Below are 20,499 nucleotides of genomic sequence, written 5' to 3'. Positions count from 1 at the left end.
CAGACGCCCCTCACCAGTTAGTGCCAGCAGTTACAACTCTGTCGCGGCCTCCCACAGGCCACCAGCCCGCGCCCTCAGAAGGGCGTTCCGGTCGGGCCCCGCCTCCGCGGCCGCTTTGGCGCACGTGAAGCTCTCGGGCGGGGCGACAGCGAAGAGGCGGGAGTTCGCGGACCGCGAAGCTGGGAAGGGAAGCGATTCCGGGGCGCACGCGCACAGCGAGGGGGACTGGGCGGAGCGTGTCTCCCGGAGGGGTTGCGAAGGAAAGGAGAGCGCGTGGCATTCCCAACCCCGCGCACGCGCTGTAGACTCGCCCCGCCCCTACGCGCGCGCGGCCGGCGCCGTATCTTTTCCTCAGGCCCGCCCCCCTATTCTACTTCGGCGAGTGGAGGCGATGATCGGAGAAGGGAAGTGTGGGGCGAGGTGGGCGGGACGTCGCACGCGAGCGCGGCCAGCCAAAGAAGGGAGGGGGAGGGAGAGATCCTAGACAACGTTACCCCGTCAACACCCAATCGGGAGCCAGCCTGACTCCGCCCCCTATCCTCACGTTATTGGTTGGTGGCCCCAAGGTGGGCGGAGCTGGACGTGGGTTGGGGAGGGCAGGGGGCGGGGAGGAGGAGGAAGGCGCTGGCGGGCAGTGATGGCGGCGGGTGATGGGAACGTGAAGCTAGGCACCTTGGGGAGTGGCAGTGAGAGCAGCAGCGACGGCAGCAGCGAGACTCCGGGCGGCGCGGAAGCGACAGCAGAAGGGGGTGGCTGGGCAGCAGCGGCGTTGACGCTTTTGACGGGGGGCGGGGAGATGCTGCTGAACGTGGCGCTAGTGGCGCTGGTGCTGCTGGGGGCCTACCGGCTGTGGGTTCGCTGGGGGCGACGGGGTCTGGGCGCCGGGGCCGGGGAAGGCGAGGAGAACCCCGCCGGCTCTCTGCCTCGCATGAAGAAGCGGGACTTCAGCCTGGAGCAGCTGCGTCAGTACGACGGGTCCCGCACCCCGCGCATCCTGCTCGCAGTCAATGGGAAAGTATTCGACGTGACCAAAGGCAGCAAGTTCTACGGCCCTGGTGAGGAAGAGCTGGAAGGGGAGGGGGGGAGCAGGACCCCCTGCAGCTCCACGCGACCCCCGTTTTGATGGGGAGGTCCTTGGGCACTGTGCTGGTTGGCTCAGCCCTATTCCAGTCTGGACCCCAGCGCCTTGACCGCCGCACCGGGGATGGCCCGCCCCCCGCACACCCCCAGCGGCGGGCGCCTCCAGCTTTTCCCTTTAAGTCGGGGTCCCAGGTCGCCCCAGGAAGCGTCGCTCAGCTTTCATCTTAATCCCATCCCATTTCTTCTTGTGCGGAATTTTTCAAAATCTGTTGGTTGTAACCAGTCGTGACTGACCCTCAAGCTTTGCTGAGCTTTCTGATTCCTGGGATTGGTGGGGGCAAGCGGGAGGCTTCTAAAGGAGGGACCTCGAGTTTTATGCCCCGTAATTCACAGCTTTTCTTTCTTTACTCCTTTTGCCATTGATCTCGCTTTCCCCACTACTGCTCCCCAATGAGGCCACGTTTAGGTGCACGTAGTCCGAGTCCGAACCCACTAGCCTGTGAAGTCGCGGCGTATAAGCAACACCTCGTACTTTAAAAAAAAAAAAACAGTTTTAGTATAAAGATGCTTCCCAAAATTAACAATGTATGTGGGATGAGGACAGACAAGAATGCAGATCTCAGGAAAGACTGGCACGGGTATTCGCCTTGAGTTTTGGGGGTGGAGCTCATATCCCCAGCTGGCGTGCCTGTCTGTTTGTGCCTGTCTGCTTCTTTTTTTCCTTTTTTTCTTTTTTTCTTTCTCTCTGTTTCTCTCTTTTTCTCTCCTTTCTTTCCTTCCTTCTTTCATCCTTTCTTCTCTCTCTCTCTTCTTTTCTGTCTTTCTTTTGTAGGCAAGTATTCAAATACACATTGGTAAATAATAGTGTTTTCACTGAGAAAAAAACTTTAAAAAGGTATAAATTCATATCCGCATGCACTAGTTCTGCAAGATTTTTAGAACTGCTCTCACAAAACCCTTCTTTTATAATGTAGTTATGGCATACATTTCAGATTATGGTAACACACTTTATAGTTCAGACTCATGGATACTGTTGGTCTACCATAAAATTGAGCAACATTGTACATCCTGGTTGTGTAGTAATGCTAAGTTTTAAAAAAAACTGACTACAATTAGAAATAAGTAATAAAATTAGGGACCTACCATGACTTTTTCAAAGAGTACATCCAAGTCTTCAAGGTAAGGGGTTGGGCAAGTCTTTAAAACAAGTTGGTTTCCTCTTTGATTTAATCTGTTAGTGCATGAGATTTATTGACACTTGCAAACAAATACTTCTGATTTCAGTGCTTGGTAGCTGGAAGATGGTTTAGAAGAGCTTTGTTGTATTTGTTAATTGGAATAGAGATAAGAAATTGGAAATTTTACTTATTGAAGTATTTATTTTAATTGCTTATATTTTTGAATGTCTACATTCAACATAAGTTGTAGGTACCTTATAAAATATTTACTTTGTTATATGAATATGAGAAATAGACGGCTGCCTATTTATATCACCTGAAATGGTTAATACATTTTTTGTGTACTTAAGAGTATGTGAGATGAGAATAGGGCCAAAGTACAGTATTTAAATGTGCAGATGAAATTAAATACAGTAATTTATTTTATTTTTTTTTTTTAGTCAGGATTTGCACAGTATTTTGTACCTAAATTTTTTTCCCCATCGATATTAAAAATGTGTGTTCAGTAATTAGAAATTGTGTGCGGGTTTAAATTTTTCATATAGAGCTACCCAACTAAAAGATCTGTCTTTGTCACCCCTATCAAAACTGACAGTGAAGCAAAGTTTTAGTGTGAAGAGGCATATTTGTCCTCACACATTATGCCTTGCCACTATCTGAAAATAGCTAGGAGAGAGAGTCATAGACACAGTTTGGCAGCCTCCATTGGCAAATGTTCTGCAACAGAAATTAAAAATTAAGATAAGAGTCATAGGTGTAATGTAGATAGCCTTTGTGTGCCTGAGCAGTGAGGGGGCTCCTCAGATAATGAAGAGAAGTCAGTTTTAGGTTAGCTTCCACCAGTTCCCAGGTCCTGATAACAGCCGAAGAGTGACAGTCAGTTATTTTATTCTAGGTAATTATCGATCAACAACCTAATAGAAATATTTGGAATGTTTTATTATTGAAAGGTACCTTAAAGGTAGATGGATCATCTTATGGGCTTGGAATATGTAAAAGATGTAGCTCTTTCCAAAAGTCTTGAATTCAAATTTCTAGCTATGAAACATACATAAATTCATTTTTGGTTTTAATTTTTATTTTCATCCTCAAATCAATTAAGCAGAATAATTCAGAAGCAGTAATCCTTATCTGAGTATCTTAGTAGCTTTGAAGAATAAGCTAAGGGAACCAGAAAACCTAGTTTCTATGCCTAGTCAATATCTAGTCCCATTTTTCAATAATGGTTTTAGAGTTAAAGATTGTTTTCTGAGGTTTCTTCCTATGTTGAAGATACTTTTTTGGTCATTTTTAAAGTTCAGGTTTTTAAAAAAATATTGACAATTTAGTGGATAAACACATGTTGGCAAGCAGTTGGCATTAACTACATTTGTCAATATTAAATTTAGTAACGGTTCAGGCACTTGGCCAGCATGTGAGGAAAGTGGTTCATCTTAAGAAACAATGAATGTGGGAGGAGAAAAGAGACCAGATTTGTTCAGCACCTGCTACATCAGACCCATTAATTGGTCGTCTCCACAGTGCTTCAGTGAGCTAAGTAGGCGGTCCTGTCCTTCAGATAGCGAGTCTAGGTTTTCAGTATTTGGGGGGAAATTGGCTTGGGTCACTCAGAAAGAACACGCAGACCCAGATATATTTGACCACAAAGGCCATCTACACTAGTTCAGTTAACTGCTTTTTGGGTTAAACATGTAGAGAATGTTACTGTTGTTTTTTATACCTTCTGGTTCCTGTAAGGATTTAAAGCCTCAAAGAAACACACTTTCATGGCTTCATGTTGTGCTGTCCAGTGTGGTAGCCACAAGTCACATGTAGCTTTTTAAATTTAATTAAACATAATGATAAATTGAGCTCCTCAGTCACACTAGCCACATACCAGGTGCTCAGTAGCCACGTGGCTACCATATTAGTGCACTCTATAGTGTATTTCCACCTATGAAAGTGTTCCCATTTTACAAATATGGAAATAAACTCAGAGAGGTTTTGCCCAAAGTCACATATCTCATAAGTAGCAAAGCTAGAAATCAAACCCAATGTAACTGGCTTCATAAGCCATCCCTTCCCATTGTATCACAACATAATTTCACATGTTTTCAGAAGTAATAGATTAGGAAGACTCAGAAAGATAGTATCATTTTAAATAATTTGATTTAATACTATTGCAATGGAATTCTACCCAAAACAGTGTTTTTATGTATTTTTTAGGATGGCAAGAAAGTATAGAATTTACTTTTCTAATAGTTTATCCCACGTTTCTGAAATTTAGATAAATTGCTTCCCCCTTATTCCAGGTAGAGTATTTTGATACATACCAAAGCTGTTTTCTCCATCTTACCTTTTAAGTTACACTGGAAAGAAAATAAGTACCCCATGAGATGTCTAATATTTGGGAGGTTGAAGAACACATGTGCCTTTCAAGTGTTTTTTGTTTTTTTTTTTTAACTTTGTCTTCAGTATGTTCACTTTTAGTTTGCAAAATTGCAGTTGAAGCAAGGGTTGCATCATACAGACCAGGTATAACCTGTTCCTTCATGGATGTCTTATTGAAACTACCCAGCTCTCATCCTGGCGTCTTGCTTTGAAGCCAACTGGGTCTGTTGTGAGGTTTAATGCCCATTCACATCCATTACCTACCAGTAAGATACAAGGATCAACTTAGTTTTCTGATGAATTTTGACAGTCTGCTCAAATGTATACTAGTTTTTTCTACAATACCAACTTGGTTGGCTCCTCTGAGTTCAACATCATTCCATTGTTCTTAAAATTTGAGGGATTGTATTTGTGTTACATACTGTCACAAAGTATAAAAGTATATATACGCTTAAAGCATATGAGAATGAGACCAAAAGATGTAATTCAAGCTGGAAGAAAAGAGTAGACTTGGTAACATCTGGAGTTAGCAGCTCACATTCTTTGCATAGTTCCTTCAGCAATCTGTGACAGAGCCCGCCCTCCCCCCACAGCCTGATAGGCATCACTAAATAACTGCTATACTTTTAGAACCTGCGTCCTGTCTCAAGATCTTTAATATAGGATTTCAGCTTCATTTTTAAATACTAAGGAGTTTCTTGGATTTCATTACAGTGTTACTTCAGTAATATGCTGTAAGCAATGAGTTAACAATTTTAAAAAATATGAGTCCCTACCCTCAGAGTTGATGGTTTATTGAGGAAGACAGATAATAAACAAAACATTCAATAATAATCTGTAATTATTCTATGAAAGAAATGACTAGGATACATAATAGAGGGTAACAAAAGACTTAATGTAGAATAGGTGGTTAAGAAACATCTTACTTACATTAGTTTGTCAAGAAAAGGGGGTTGATATTTAAGCAAAAACTGGATCTAGAACTGATCATGTTATTTAGCAGAGAAACATCCTTACCATCTTCATTGATTTTCAGCTTGACTTCAGCCTTTGATTTGTATTACCTCAGTGTTTCTTTTTCCATCCTTTTACTTTCAATCTGTTGTTTTTTCCCTTGTAAATAATCTATAGTTGAATTTGTTTCATGAAATCTATTAATAAACAATCTCTCTTAACATTTTAGTTTAATCAGTTTGTATGTTTTGTCATTACTAGTATATTTAGATTTATTTTCTACCATCTTATTTAGTAATTTCTCTTTGTCATACTTTTCTTTGCCTCTTTTCCCCATCTTTTTTTCCTTCTCAGATTGATTTTTTAAAATCCCTTTCACTTTTCTCCCCTACTGATTTGGATGCATTCTATTTCTATTTTGGTGATTTCCTTAAGTTTTTGCTACGGACACTACCCTGCTGAATAATATAAGAATTTTAGCCAAGCATTTTTGTGTGAATTAGGAAAAACTGTATTTAAGACACTTTAGTGCCATTTGATAGAATATTTCTTAATAAATATACAAAACTACCATGTATGCAAATGGATGGTGTCCTTTGGAGTTAATGTAATACACACAGCCATGGTTAGAAAGCTTTAACTCTTATCCCTCCCCCATCCTATTTTTCTACGTATGTTATTGCTATTAGACTTTTAGTTTCACTGTATTTTTACAAACTCCACCTCCAAATTAGTTAAATTACTATTTCCTTTTTTCAGTAGTTAGTCCTCACTAAAATTTGCCAAAATAGTTACCATTTTTTCTTTATTCACTGCCGTTCCTTACATTCCTTTGTTCAGGGTTTAGTTTTCATTGAGTGAGGTACATCCTACAGTTTTTCCTTTGGTAGAAAGAATTCTGAGACTATCTTCCCTTAGGAATAATAGTATAGTATTAGGATATAAAATTATAGGTTGTTATTGTACCTAAAATGTTCTGTGGTATTATGCTACTATTTCTCTTTAAGTCTACTTTTGGTTTATTTGTCATTCCTTTGATTAATGTGTTTTTTCCTTTTGGTTGTATAGTAGGTCCTTGAATAACTTTTTCATTTAATGTCATTTCATTATAAAGTTGATAAAAAATTTGATTCCTGGCTGAGGCCACTGTCGGTGTGGAGTTCGCACTCTCTCGCGGTGTCCACATGGGTTTTCTCAGGATACTCCGGTTTCCCCCCACATCCCAAAGACTGGCACATTGGTGAACTGGCCTGTCGACATCGTCCCAATCTGAGTGAGTGTGGGCGTGAGTGGCCCTTCAATGGAAGGGTGTTCTGTCCAGGGTGGGTCCCCACCTGGCACCCTGAGCTCTCATGTAGGCTCTGGCCACCCTCGACCCTGAACTGGAGTAAGTGGGTTGAAAAGCAATTCTCTGACTTGTTTGTATTCATCTTTCCTATATGTATGTATAGCTCACATTTATTTCAGTGTTTCACATTGTAAGTGCTTTGGGTCTTTAGAAGTTTGGTGATGTTTTTAGGACCAGAAATATGCCATAAGATGGCCATTTTGTTTCTACTAATTAACATGGTAAAACTGGTTTTGTTATACATCATTTCACTTAAAGTTGCAGTTTCCAAGAACTGTCAAGGACATTAAGTGAGGACTTGCTGTAGTTGAGACTTTTTTCCCTTTGTCTTTGGAGTTCTGCTCTTTTACTGGGATTTGTCCAGGTTGGGATTTGATTTTTTTTTTTTTTTTAAACATAGCCATACTCTACTGGAAATCTACACTTGATCTTAGCCAAAAGACTGAGAAGCGATTCTACTAAAATCTGAGGGTGTGTGTCATTCATTCGTTTATTTTAGAAAATTTGGACCCATTATGTCTTTAATTATTGCCTCCTCCATTCTTCTTATTCCTTCCTTTGGAACTCTTAATAGATAAACATTAGCTTTTCATTCTGCCCTTCATGTCTCTTAATCTTACTTTATATCCCATCTCTTAACTTCTTAATAATTTTAAGCAAACAGTTCTTTAATCTGCTTTTATTATCTTATTCTTGGGGTGCCAGTTCTCATATCTGTTATATGTGCTCACTCTTCCACGATGGTTTGTTTCTTCATATAGTTTATAATTTTCATTGCAAACTTACCTTCAGCAATTACTGACTTTTTGTTTCTTGGGGTATTTTTTGTGATGTTCCAGGAGCTGAGCCCTGTGTTGTGGAAGTCTTCCTGTAGAGTAATTTGGGGTACATTTCAACATAGGGCCTAGTGGAAGATAAAACACTATTTTTTGTTGGGTAATACATGCTCAAGATAGAACATTTAAAAGGACAGGTAGTAAAAAATAAGTCTCCTTCCCACAACCCAGCCATCATATTCCCCTTCCTAGAGGTGAGGAACCAATGTGAGTGTTGTCGTAGAGCTTTCTCTGCAAGTGGAAGCATGTGGATATGTACTTTTCTTCCCCACACTAATTGTAGCATATTAACAATATTTTCATATCTTGAAGGCCTTTCACATCAATATAAAGCTATCTCATTCTTTTCAATATATACATAATCTATTATACGAATGTATCATAACTTAGTAGTCTATTATTCATGATCATTTAAATTCTTCTCAATCTAGTCTTACTGCATGGTGCTACTGTATTCATGTGTATGTCATTTTATGCATGTGAGTAAAGTTACAATTATCTATAAATTCCTACAAGTAAAATTACTGAGTTTTAGGGTATGGCCGTTTTTTATTTGGGTACTTATTTCTAAATTGCCCTCCAGAGAAGTTGGACCATTTACACATACATGAAAATACCTATTTTTCACCTCCTTGCTAAAAATATGATATTAAACTTCTTGGTCTTTGTAAGTCTGAGAAGATCAAATGGTATCTCAATATTTTTTTAATTCAAATTTGTCTTTCTTAGAGAGGTTGGACATCTTGAAAAATTTCAGTCTTTTTTATGTTTTCTTTCCTGCAGATTATCTATTCATATATTCTTTGCCACAGTTTTTCTTTCACAATACTGGTCTTACAGACTTTAGGTGTTCTTTAAAAAGTAAATCAGCCTTTGCTACAAATATTTTTCCTGGTTTGTTTGCCTTTTTACTTATTTTATGGTGTTTTATAAACCACATAAAAATTTTGGGTGTTATTTATTCAAATTTATCTTCTTTTTGTGGCTGCTGAGTTTTGTTTCAGACTTAAGACTTTTTGCACTTAAAGGTAATTTTTTATAATCTATAGTCTCTAATACTTTTATGGTTTCAGCTTTTTAGTTCCATTTGTAATTTATTTTAAGGAATCCAGCTTTTGTGAAATAAGGATCCACCTTTTGTTTTTGTCTTTTTTATAGAAGGTTATCTAGTTATCCCAATACCTTTTATACTTTTTTCCTCGAACACTTGCAGTATTATTACCTTTACTGTTACTAAGTTCCAATAGATAATATTTAAGTCCATGCTATTTTTTTCACCTTAGAATTCTCATTCTACAGGGACTATGTGTAAACTGTTTAGTTACCAAACTGTTGGGATCAGAAACATATAGGTTTGTTACGTAAGGGGGGAGTGGAATGGAGAAATGTACTTTAGATCTCAAACCTTGCTTTCTCTGAGCAACCTATCCAATTCCAGCTCTAGTTCTTAATCTTATGTTTTTTATGGTCTTAAGGACAAAGTAAAGAAAACTTACCAAAACACCTTTTCAAAAGTTAAATGTTTCCTGTGGGAAATAAAACGTGGAGAAGACTTACTAAAGTTTAGACAGTGAGGAAATATGTTAGTCACTGAATCATTATTTTATTTTTAAGAGTTAACAAAACATTTTGTCTAGAATTAGGCTTGGATTATTATTAATAATAATAATCCTACTGACCTTTCACTCTTACTAAGTCAGCCATATAAAACCAAAAAAAGAACGGTTTATGAAGTTTTGTTATTACGTTCATTCAATGTTAAGGCCTCTTTAGGGAAGCTGGCAGAGAATTTTACTAAAGAATGCACTGGTATAGATTAATATATTCAAAGGGGGAGGGTTTTCTAATTGCTATTTTTATAATGCTCATCTTTTCTTCTCTCCTTTTAACCATTTAGATATATTTTATGGTTTATAACCTGAAGTACCCTGAAGTAGATTGATTTGCAGGCCAGAGAGGGAAATATTGTAACAAAATACTATGAAAAGCTGTTGACAGCTTTTTTGTTAATTCTCTTCTATTTTGGTTTAACAACTATTCTTAAATACCCATTGCCATGAAATTTTGTAATTAGTGAAATGCTCCAGTTTTAAGGGTTGTCATTTCATCTTTGGGTTTATGAGTCCTCTCTGTTTTCTCAAGGTGTACTACTGGATTTGGGGTAATTAGAAAAGTGGAAGCAGTACTCCCCAGTTCTGTCATTAATTTTTAGGCAAGCCACTGCCTTTGTTCCTGTTCATCTGCCAGTTGGGAGCGGGGAGGCACTGCAGAACTTGCCCCTTCCACTTTGCAAGATTGTGAGAAAGAAAAATAAGACTGCTAGAAAATTCTTTAAAAAGTTGAAACTATCGTTTTACATTTGTAGGTTTTTATAGCCCTGATCAGTTTCCTTTTCCTTTTGTGTGTTTGACTTGTCACTATTTTAAGTTTTTCAGCATGGATCCCATCACTATTGAGACGCTGTAAAATGTTTATAGACTTTTTGGCTATTGTTTTTTCTCAAGGAAAACGAAACAACAAAAGCTAGCTCAGTATATATATGGCCTCCATGTCCTGAAAACAGCCATTGCTACAAAGCATGTGCAGTTATGCCAAAAACAAAAAGACACAACTACTTTCAGGTGGGCTACTCCTGTTTTGCCCAGAGACTGTTCTTGCTTAGTTTGAAACATCAACATTTCTCTAAAATAATTAACTCCAACTTAATGAATTTGAGATTTTACTCTAAAAATAGAAACAATATTGAATTTCTTCTTCTTAAATGCCTAATATCCTTTTGAATGTCAGTTAAGATAATGGGCAAAGTTTGAAAGTTACAAATATCGGCCAATTGTAAAGTGTTCCATTTTCTTATATAGAAGGTAAATTTAAAAGTATAAAACGGTAGCCTGAGTTTATATTAATAGACTGATTAAATATAGTTCTATCCATTCAATGGGAAAATATATAACCATTAAGTAATTGTGATAATCACCTAATATAAGTAGCAATATGGAAAATATTTAAGAATGGGAAAAGCAGGATAAAAAATACAGTACTTTACTGGAAGTATATTTTCATATTAAAGTATCAATAACTAATAATGCTACTTTTAAAAAATTATTGCTAATGCTACTTATGGTTGCATACAGGAACCTTTTCAGAAAATGAATTTCTTATATTCGATAAACTTGATGGTGCAATGCTTTCTGTAATTCAAGTTAATATTCATAAATGTTTAGATTTTTGTCTAAGTAAAATTTTGAATTCTACTCTTAAAGGTACAGATACTTTACTGACACATAACCTTTAATCTCCTAAATGCTTTAAGTATGAACATGGATATAATCATTCTGCTAACTTAAAAGTCAAGGAAGTTCCAGTTTTTTCTACTTCTTTACTTCTCATTAGAAAGTACTTTATTCTGTTAACTGGACAATAGCTCTCTTACCACTCTATTGCTCAGTTAAGGCAGTAATTCTGGTTTTAAAATTATTTTCTCTAAATTACCTTTATCATGTATGGATAACTTTAAGACTCTGGAAAGAAATGTTTTTTTTTGTAAAATTATATATTTTGGAAATATTATTGGCACATAATTGTTAAAACAACATTTTAAACAGAAAAACCTATGTGCTCTGCAGCCTAAGATGAAGACAGAATTAACTCTTAATTTTTATTATAAAAATCACTTTTTCAATAGCCATACTTTACCAAATATGTGAAGTAAAAATTTCCCCTCCATTTCCCAGAAATACTGCCACTGTTAAGTGTTTGATCTGTTTTCTTCCTGGTGTTTTTCATGCATATTCAGAGTGTAAAATGTACATTTGTATATTCCTTAATTCAGAGTAAATCACACTCTGTGTATATGTGTGTGTACATATATACTCTTGTGAATTGCCTTTTTCAGTTACTGTATCATAGATTCTTTCCATGTCTCTACATAGTTACCTTCTTTAATAGCTGTATATTATCCCATTAATGCACTATAATCAATTTCTTGATATAAAAATAAGGCTGTTTCAGTTTTGTTTATTAGTACATGTTTTAAACAACTGAAGTATCTTTTTAATCTATATTTAGATGGATATTTTGATTACCATAAGTGAAATGTGTTTAAAGTAATGGGTCAAAATCTAGAATTTCTCTTTATTTGGAATTGCAGCTAATTCTTTTGGAAGAAATTCATCATGTTCCTACTTCATGCCAGGCATTGTTAGGCATTGAGGATACAGGGATGAGTAAGACAGTTACTGCTCTCAAGGGCAAGCTTTGGGAATGGCTCATTTCTGTCAGTGTATAAACCATGCCATTCCTCCCTAGAGGGTGGTTTCTAATTCCTTGGACAAAATGCTAATAATTGTGTGTCAGCCAGAAGAACTGAGTAGTTTATACCACTTCTCCTGTTTCCCACATGAAAACCATTATTTTCTTTAATGACTTTTCATAGTTTAATTCTGAGTATGTCATGGTAATCACGTGATACTTATTTTAAAAATGGGTCATATTTCTGATCAGACCATGTATTCAGCAGATTTGCTGCACATTTACATGTGCTGGGCACTGAAGCAATCATGGGGGGACACAGCGAGTCAGTCTCTGCTCTCGGAAACGTGTAGCCTACATTGAGTAGGAGAAAGAAAAATGTTTTAGGTCCATAATTCACTTGTATGTATCTTTGCATCCAGTGGATGTCCTGTTGATTGTTTTTAGGTGCCACAACTGATTAACAGCAATCAGGAAAGCATTCTTTTCCCTCAAGCACACTGGCTTCCAACCCTACCTACTTTAAAATTTCCTATTCTCCCTAATATCTCACAGTCTTCATCTTTGAATATAAGTTTAGGGGTATCTGAAATAATTGAAATTTAAGGTTTAAATTTTCATTGAAAAGGTTTACTTTTGGTCAAAAGGCAGATTTCCAAGAAATTTCTTCTCATTATCCCATCTAGTATCTGTGCATAATTTGAAAATAAGGCTGTGTACCAAATATGAGTCAGTGTGAAGTTACTGTTATTTGACTTTTGCATTTGAGACAATCTAAAATAGTCTTAGATAATCTAAATAATTTCCTTTTTTCCCCCCAGCGGGTCCATACGGAATATTTGCTGGTAGGGATGCCTCCAGAGGACTGGCGACATTTTGCCTAGATAAAGAGGCACTTCGAGATGAATATGATGATCTCTCAGATTTGAATGCTGTACAGATGGAGAGTGTTCGAGAATGGGAAATGCAGTTTAAAGGTACCTTCTTGTTGCTGGGTTCTTTGGAAGTATTAAATTTATGGCCAAAAAGTGTATACAATTTCACATTCTTTAAGAGTCTAAGGATGTTGTATGTTTTCATTGTCATCATTTCATGATAAACATAGCTAAATAGAAATTTGATTATTCCATGTGACTTATACAATCCATATTTAAAAATTGACTTGTTCCAAATATAAGTCTAACAAAAATTTTGACACCTTCAGTCATATAAGGCTTGTTTATTAAGATACAGGGTTTTTTTAATATAGGCTTTTATTTAAAACTGAACTAATTACTGATACTACTGATAATAATAGTATAATGGTAATTCTAAATGATTTTATTGATCTCACCCTTGAACCATAAAGAAAAAATATCATTCCCCTTTATGACACCCTCGTGACATCAGTTATTACCACCTATGTGCCACTCTGGACCTGTGTGACCTATGGACCCCTTAGGACAGTTCTTCTGGCACTTGTACTGGTTCTGCTGTATAAAGCTCTTCCTATCTTATCCCCTTGTCTCGTCAGTTAATTCAGTTAACCTAGGTTCAAATTCCTGACCAAGAAATGACTATAAACAGGTAGTGAACATAGCAGTGTTCTAAATTAAATATCTGGAATATAAAAACAAGCAATGCAACAGAGATGTAAGAAAAGGAATGATAGAAGAAAGAATAATAGGACACAAACTGAGACCTCAAAGAACACAAGATGCTAGGTAACAAATGAATTTTCATCTCATTTGGTTTATTTTCTTGGGGACTACTAGCATATGTCACATTTTCTCCCCAAGAGTATTTCCTGGTTGGATCTACTTACCATGTAGTTTTCCAACTCATGTGCTTTTCTCCCCCTTCCTTAGCCCCAAGAAGGTCACCATTTCCGTTTTTATTCTATTCTCTAGTCCAAACTATTAATGCTACATTTTATTTCATCTTAGTTCTGTATGTCAAAAAAACAACAACAAAACTATTGAGACTCACAGTGCACATCATTTAGACAGTGTCAGACTCTGTGTCCCCAGACCTAACCCAAGAGCCTGGGATTGGCAGCTCTGAGATGGGTCCTGGACATGCACAGTTTTTTTAAAAGATCTCTGATTCTGGTGCAGAGTCCTTGATTAAGAACTGGTAGTATGGAAAACTGTCCTGCAAAGCACAATTCCCAAGCTTTCTAAATTCCCTAACCCTGTTTTCTTTTGTTCAAGCTTTACATGAGTACAAAGACCAGCCAAGATGAGCAGTAGGAAAAATTTAGCTTATTCTATATGATTCTAGAAGAAGAAGCAAGCGCCTTCCCTGCTGTATAACAGAATAGTGAAACAAATTTGAATGCTACTGATTTTCTTTTGATGTATCTTTCAGAAAAATATGATTATGTAGGCAGACTGCTAAAACCAGGCGAAGAACCATCAGAATATACAGATGAAGAAGATACCAAGGACCACAATAAACAGGATTGAACTTTGTAAACAACCAAAGTCAGGGGCCTTCAGAACTGCAATTCTTACTCCCTTTCACAGAATGTCTAGAGTCTTTGGGTTTGGTTCACCTGCTGCAAAAAAATCATTCAACAGATTGTGTACAAGCTAAATGAGTCTGACTATGAAGATTTGAATACTAGACATTCTTTATGCTGCCAAACTCATTTGTTGCAGTTGTTTGTAATGTCTGGTGGGGCTTCATCATCCTGAAAAGAAAGAGACAGGGATTTTTTTTTAAAGAGTAAGAAAGTTACGAGGTTACTTTTTCCTTTTTTCTTTTATTTTTCTTTAAATCAAAGACAACCAGATATGTATTTGCTGCTTGAGTGCACACATCTCAGAAACAGCAAGGGATTCCTATTTCATGTGCTCTGCCTTTGTTTTAGCATTGAGGGAGGGAGGAGACCTGGACAGAAAGGTGGGGTTGCACGTTAATTGGAGTAGTTTAGGCTACTGAAACATTAAAATGTGAATTCCCCAACTTTTCTTTTTGGGTTTTGTCAGGAATTAGGGGAAAAAACCTTTATTTCTAACAAATCTTTGGAAATTAGATGGGATTTCAAGTGGATTTAAGTCAAAGCTAAATCCCCAACAGTAAGATCATTTGAAACTAGTTTGCATTCCTTCCCTTCCCCTAGGTCAAATCAATATTACTTGTGCCTTATTTCACTTACATAGACTTGAATTATTTTTAGGGAAAGCCCATATGTGAATTCAGAAGTCACTACAAGCAGCATTAAGACGGAAGTTGGAATATTCTGTTGACCGCAAAACCTTGATGTCATTCTGTGTATATAGAATGTAAAAGGAATATTCAGTGTTACTGCCATATATGTTAATATACACAAACTTAATTAGCATTGTAATGGCCAAATGCATTCCCCCATGCTTTTCTCTTCAAAAAAATTGAAAAACAAATCAACAACTCTGTCCCCCAACAGCTGCCTAATTTTAGGAGTCAGACCCTCACAGCTCACTGGTGTGGGTGCATGGGGTTGTAGTATGGATGTCGTATGGGTGTGTTTGAATGTGTGAGAGCGCCTTGGAAGGGACTCTGCAGATACTGTAAATACCAGTACCATTTTAATAAAGCATGTACAATAAACCAAAAGAAGCTTGAGTTGGACTTTATATACAAACTGTAAGCCAGTGCATTATGATGTGGTAGTCAAGATTGTGCATTTGATTCAAGATAAGGGAAAATCTTGGAAATGAAAAAGCGGACACTGGTTAACCAAGTTGTACACATTGTACCACATTCACTATAACTTTAGGAAGAAATTCCACTTTGTGGAACATCCTCAAGAGATCTGAGATTATTCAGGTAAGAATTGATATATAAAAATGTACATATTTTATGTTATATTTTGATGCCAACTGATTATACTAGAAGTAATAACACTCCAGGTTGTAGTTATTGGGCACAAAACAATAAAGGATAATATACCATTAGGTATTAAATTCTTATATTGTTAGTTTGAAAAAAGCCCTTATATGTCAAATATTTGATTTCATCATTACTATTTGGTTGGGGACAAGTTACACCAGAAACAACAAATTGTATTTAACAAGTCATCAATTTCAAGAAAAAGTTCTGCTTTATAATACATGCAGAAGCTATCAAAGAAAGGGGAACTTTTAACTGCAATAATAAGCTAAAGTATGTAAAATACAGCAGGTCCTCAAATAACATCCTTTTGTTTGATGTCATTTCATTAGAAAGTTGAGGAGGTGCTGTAGGAACTTAACTCTTGTTTGTATCAATCAGCCCCTGGTATGATGGTTTCGGTTATATGTTGTTTCACTTATAGTTGCAGAATCTGTTGACGATGTTAAGTGAGGACTTACTGTACTACATTCTGTTATATTCAGTCTTGGAATGTTTTGCAGAAAATGATGAACTTCAACCAAATCTTAGCTGAAGACTGGTTGTAAAGAGTGTTAGTAAATGCTTTGTGTTTTTATGTAAAATATTTTAACAAATTTGTTAAAGTACATGTCCTCTGTGTTAAACTGATATATATGTATATATGTAATATATACATATATATGAATCATTTGAGCCTAAAGTTCAGAAATAAATCTACACTTGTGAATAAAGAAACCCTACATATTCATTCAGTAAAAATTATACAATATGTTAAGAAAAATGAGTAATTTTGTGTTTTGGACTTCAAATAAACTGTGTTCTATAGACAATGCCTCAATTTCAGTTGAGTGTTTCTCATTCTCAGGTAGTTTGTTGAGCAAAGCTTGAATAAGGAGACAAGAGCTGTGGTATTACTGTTGTTTTCACCCTTAGGCATTATTTCCTTAACTTGCCTGATTATTAGAACCACTTAAGGTACTAAAAATACAAATTCTTTGTCCCCAGTCCAAACCTACCACCCACTGAGCTAAAATTGAAAGAGAATGGATCTCAGACTCTAAGAAATGCCTTGGGTAATTCTTATGATCAGGCACACGCTAATCTTTTTAAGTTATATTGTCCATCTGTGTCATCCACTTGAAAGAGAAATGGAACTTACTCTTGGATAATTTGGGTTTGATTCCATGTAATGAAAACAGTACAGCAGCACTTGCCTGGGAAGAAATGCTTTACTAGTCCTGGAGACCTTTGTCCTTACAACTGTGCTAAAAGAGAAAAGCAAGATAAAAAGAATCACCTTTCTTACGTGAGAAATGCAACAGCAAACATTTTAATTCCTTCTGTGTTTCAGGTGTATCTGTAGTGGAAAGAGTTTAAGCCTTCAATGGAGTCTGCCGCTTTCTGGTGAACTTGAGCAAGTTTCTGAAATTTGCTGAGCCTATTTTTCCTCATTTGTTGAAGGGAACTAACAATATCTACCTCATTGATATTATAATATAAAGGTCACCAACTACATGACATCACAACACTATTCCTTCCTCTATTTTGCAATGGTAGAAAGACATTTTAATAAGGATCTTTTTAGATGGTGTGTAATTTTCTTCTTATTTAAAATAACAATCTGAATAACCTTTTGTTAATTAAACCGATAGTCCTAAATCTGAAAAATGTTTACTAGCGTTCCTAGTTTATCAGTGACAGTAATGATATATTTACGAACAGCATCAATGCAGTATTAAAGTTCAGCTATAATGCCAGGAGTCGTAGATCACATTTATTAACATTCTCACAGGCGCAACTAATAATTTATTTAGAATACAGACTAGTGGGATGGAGGCCGTCCTGAAATCATTTGTATAATCTGTAAATGAGATGAAGAGATGGATGTGTGATTATATTGCATTGAAAACACTTCATTACTGACCACCTTTGCAAGTTAACTAGCTAGGAGGAAAACTGAAAATGCTATATTGCGGCAATGAGTTACCATGTTTGCCATTTAGTGTCACAGATCTGTGTGCATTGTTTTAAGGAATCTTATTTCAACTGCCATGAATCATCTCACAACCCAACTTGTATTAAGCAAAACTAATGACTAGAATGGCTAACTATATTGTAAATGTACTACTGTTCAAATGTTTTCCTTACATGATTAAGTCTCTTACAGCAAATTAAAACTTCAGTCATCCTAAATGAAAAAATCACTAGACTCATCTCTCTCTCACATATGGTTGACCAGTCAGAATTTAGTTCAAACCGGAATTCACTTAGGACGGTTAACTATATGTTAACTTGGCTAGTCCATGGCGCCCAGTTGTTTGGTCAAATGCTAGTCCAGATGTTGCTGAAGGTATTTGTATATGTGATTAATTTATAATCAGTTGACTTTCAGTAAAGCAGATTACTCTCCATCTGTGGGTGGGTCTCATCCAATCAGTTGAAGACCTGAAGAGCAAAGACTGAGGCTTTCCAAAAAAGCAGCAATTCTGCCTCAAGACTGCAACACAGAAATGCTGCCTAAGTTTTCAGCCTGCTGACATGCCCTGTAGATTTTGGATTTGAGACTGCCACATCAAATCTTACCTGAATTTTCAGCTGGCTAGTCCTACGGACTTGTCAGCCCCACAATTGTGTGATCCAATTCCTTAAAATATTGCCTCATCATCTAACTTACCTATCTATACAAAGATTTAGATCTATCTTCAAAGATTTAAATATATCTGTATATATCTATAGATATAGATACTCAAAGATTTAGGTTATCTATTTATCTATCTAATCTCCTATTGGTCTGTGTCTCTGGAGAACCCTAATACACTACTATTTCCTAATTATTAGTGCATATGAGATGTTTAAAGTTTTGCTTCATTTTTATAATTAAATGACAAATTCCTTCATTTATTCAGTATAATACTTGATCTGAAGCCCAGGGCCACCTGGGCTTCAGTTTCTGAACTCTGAAAGACATTTCTGCAATGAAATGTAATACTTTTAGCAATATGCCTCTCATTGTTTCAGATACAATCTGAGATAACTTTTCATCTAATCTCTGAAATAAGATTTCATCAGAGGTCATGAGACTGCTCAAGAGGAAAGATGAACACAATCCTGCTCTCAATGATACCAAAGTCAGTATGAAATTTAGGAGAACATAATCTAGTAACTGTATTCAAAATCACAAAAATTGACCCCAAGATTTATTTTTTCAACTACTTTTTAAATTATAAATTTAACAGAACTCATTCTCTCTGGGGGGGAAAAACCCTCAAACATTGCAATTAATGCAATATTGAACTGACCCTGCTCCACCTTCAATTCCTGGTTTCTCTCCGACAACCATGATTTTCAGTTTAGTGTGCATCTTTCTGACCTTTTTTCTAAGCATTTATATTTCTATAGCTGTACCTATGGAAATATTGCAAAGTTTAAGTTCCAGAATCTGCAGACAAACTGCCTGGATTTTAAATCCTAGCTGTGACTTCAGGCAAGAGACTCAACTTCTCTATGCCCCAGTTCTGAAACCTTTAAACTAAGAGATAATAATAGTACCCAATGCTTTGGGTTGTTTTGAAGGTCAAATGGGCTCATCTGTGCAAAGTACTCAGAACAGCGCCTGGTACATAGTGAATACTATGAAAGTAAACTATTATCATCCCCTCCCCCTTTAAAACATAAATGCATGTTATTTTCTAAACTTGCTTAACACATTCATGTATTTTGGAAATATTTACATAATATTACAGATAAACTCTACCGTCTTTTAAACTACTTCAAGTCTCATTTTCCATATGATTTCAAAGAGCTCCTTAGTCCTTAGAATATCTACATTTACCCAAATAGTTCATTCCTTTTTCTACACGATTCATTGAACTAAAGGATTGGAGGAAAAAGTGCTTGGTAAGCTAAAAGGCAGGGAAATATGTGTACAGATGTCTTCACTGGACATCAGATGGGGAAGGAGATAAGACCCTTCTTCCAGTAACTGCAGTTGCTGCCTAACTGCCACATTTAAAGAAAAAGGGAGGCAAATGACAAATGACTGGCCTGGCTGAAGGTGATGTTTACATTGAAGATCTGCTGTCTTTGAAGTGCCCTTTCCAGTGCATGTTCTCCTTAGGACATTAAAGGGATTAGGACTGCTGCCCCCTCCTCTCCTGTTATTGGTATCCAACCCCAGGGGTGAAGGGGCAATCGGAGAGGGGCAGAGGGAGAATGAGGGCGGGTGCTTCTCTGACCTCCTGGCATTTCCCCCAGGCTGCTGCTAAAGTGTAGGCCTTGTAGACACAGCACCTGGAAGCGGGCCTGGCAAGAAGCAGGCATGCAGCAAATGTTTGCTGACTAAATACATGAATGGATTAAACCTTTACTTGCCAAACCTATTTCACATTTTAAAAAGGTAGAAGGTGTTCTGTATTTTCAGCATCTATTTATATGTCTCTGTTCCCTCCCTCGCTTACTTAGATCCTCATCCTGTTGCATGACCTCTTGGGAGTAGAAATTAAATCTTATCTTTGTGTCTCTTGCCCTAGGACATTATCTGCTCATAAATATGAATGGATGGATGGATGGATGAATGAATGAATGAATTCAGCTAAACCAGGAGTGTCCTAAGCAACACTTACCCCTTAGGTTAGCTCCAGAAACACAG

At 37.1% G+C, this 20,499-nt stretch overlaps 1 protein-coding gene across 1 annotated transcript; it reads left to right on the top strand.

The window, feature by feature from the left end:
• Window positions 1-212: 212 nt before the first annotated feature.
• Window positions 213-16,681, top strand: PGRMC2 (progesterone receptor membrane component 2). Its single transcript, XM_081075773.1, has 3 exons — window positions 213-1,055; window positions 12,836-12,991; window positions 14,364-16,681. Exons 1-3 carry the CDS (start codon window positions 638-640, stop codon window positions 14,459-14,461), a joined length of 672 nt encoding a protein of 223 aa, XP_080931899.1. The 5' UTR covers window positions 213-637; the 3' UTR covers window positions 14,462-16,681.
• Window positions 16,682-20,499: the final 3,818 nt, after the last annotated feature.

This window comes from Rhinolophus hipposideros (assembly GCF_964194185.1).
Source record: "Rhinolophus hipposideros genome assembly, chromosome: 16".
Classification (NCBI taxonomy): Eukaryota; Metazoa; Chordata; class Mammalia; order Chiroptera; family Rhinolophidae; genus Rhinolophus; species Rhinolophus hipposideros.
The sequence above is the reverse complement of the archived record's forward strand: the minus strand, read 5'-3'. Positions and strand labels throughout refer to the sequence as shown.

Coding starts and splice junctions, on each gene's coding strand:
- PGRMC2 (XM_081075773.1), top strand. CDS start 638: ATGGCGGCGGGTGATGGGAACGTGAAGCTAGGCACCTTGGGGAGTGGC. Junction 1,056..12,835: donor CAGCAAGTTCTACGGCCCTG/GTGAGGAAGAGC, acceptor TTTTCCCCCCAG/CGGGTCCATACGGAATATTT. Junction 12,992..14,363: donor ATGGGAAATGCAGTTTAAAG/GTACCTTCTTGT, acceptor TGTATCTTTCAG/AAAAATATGATTATGTAGGC.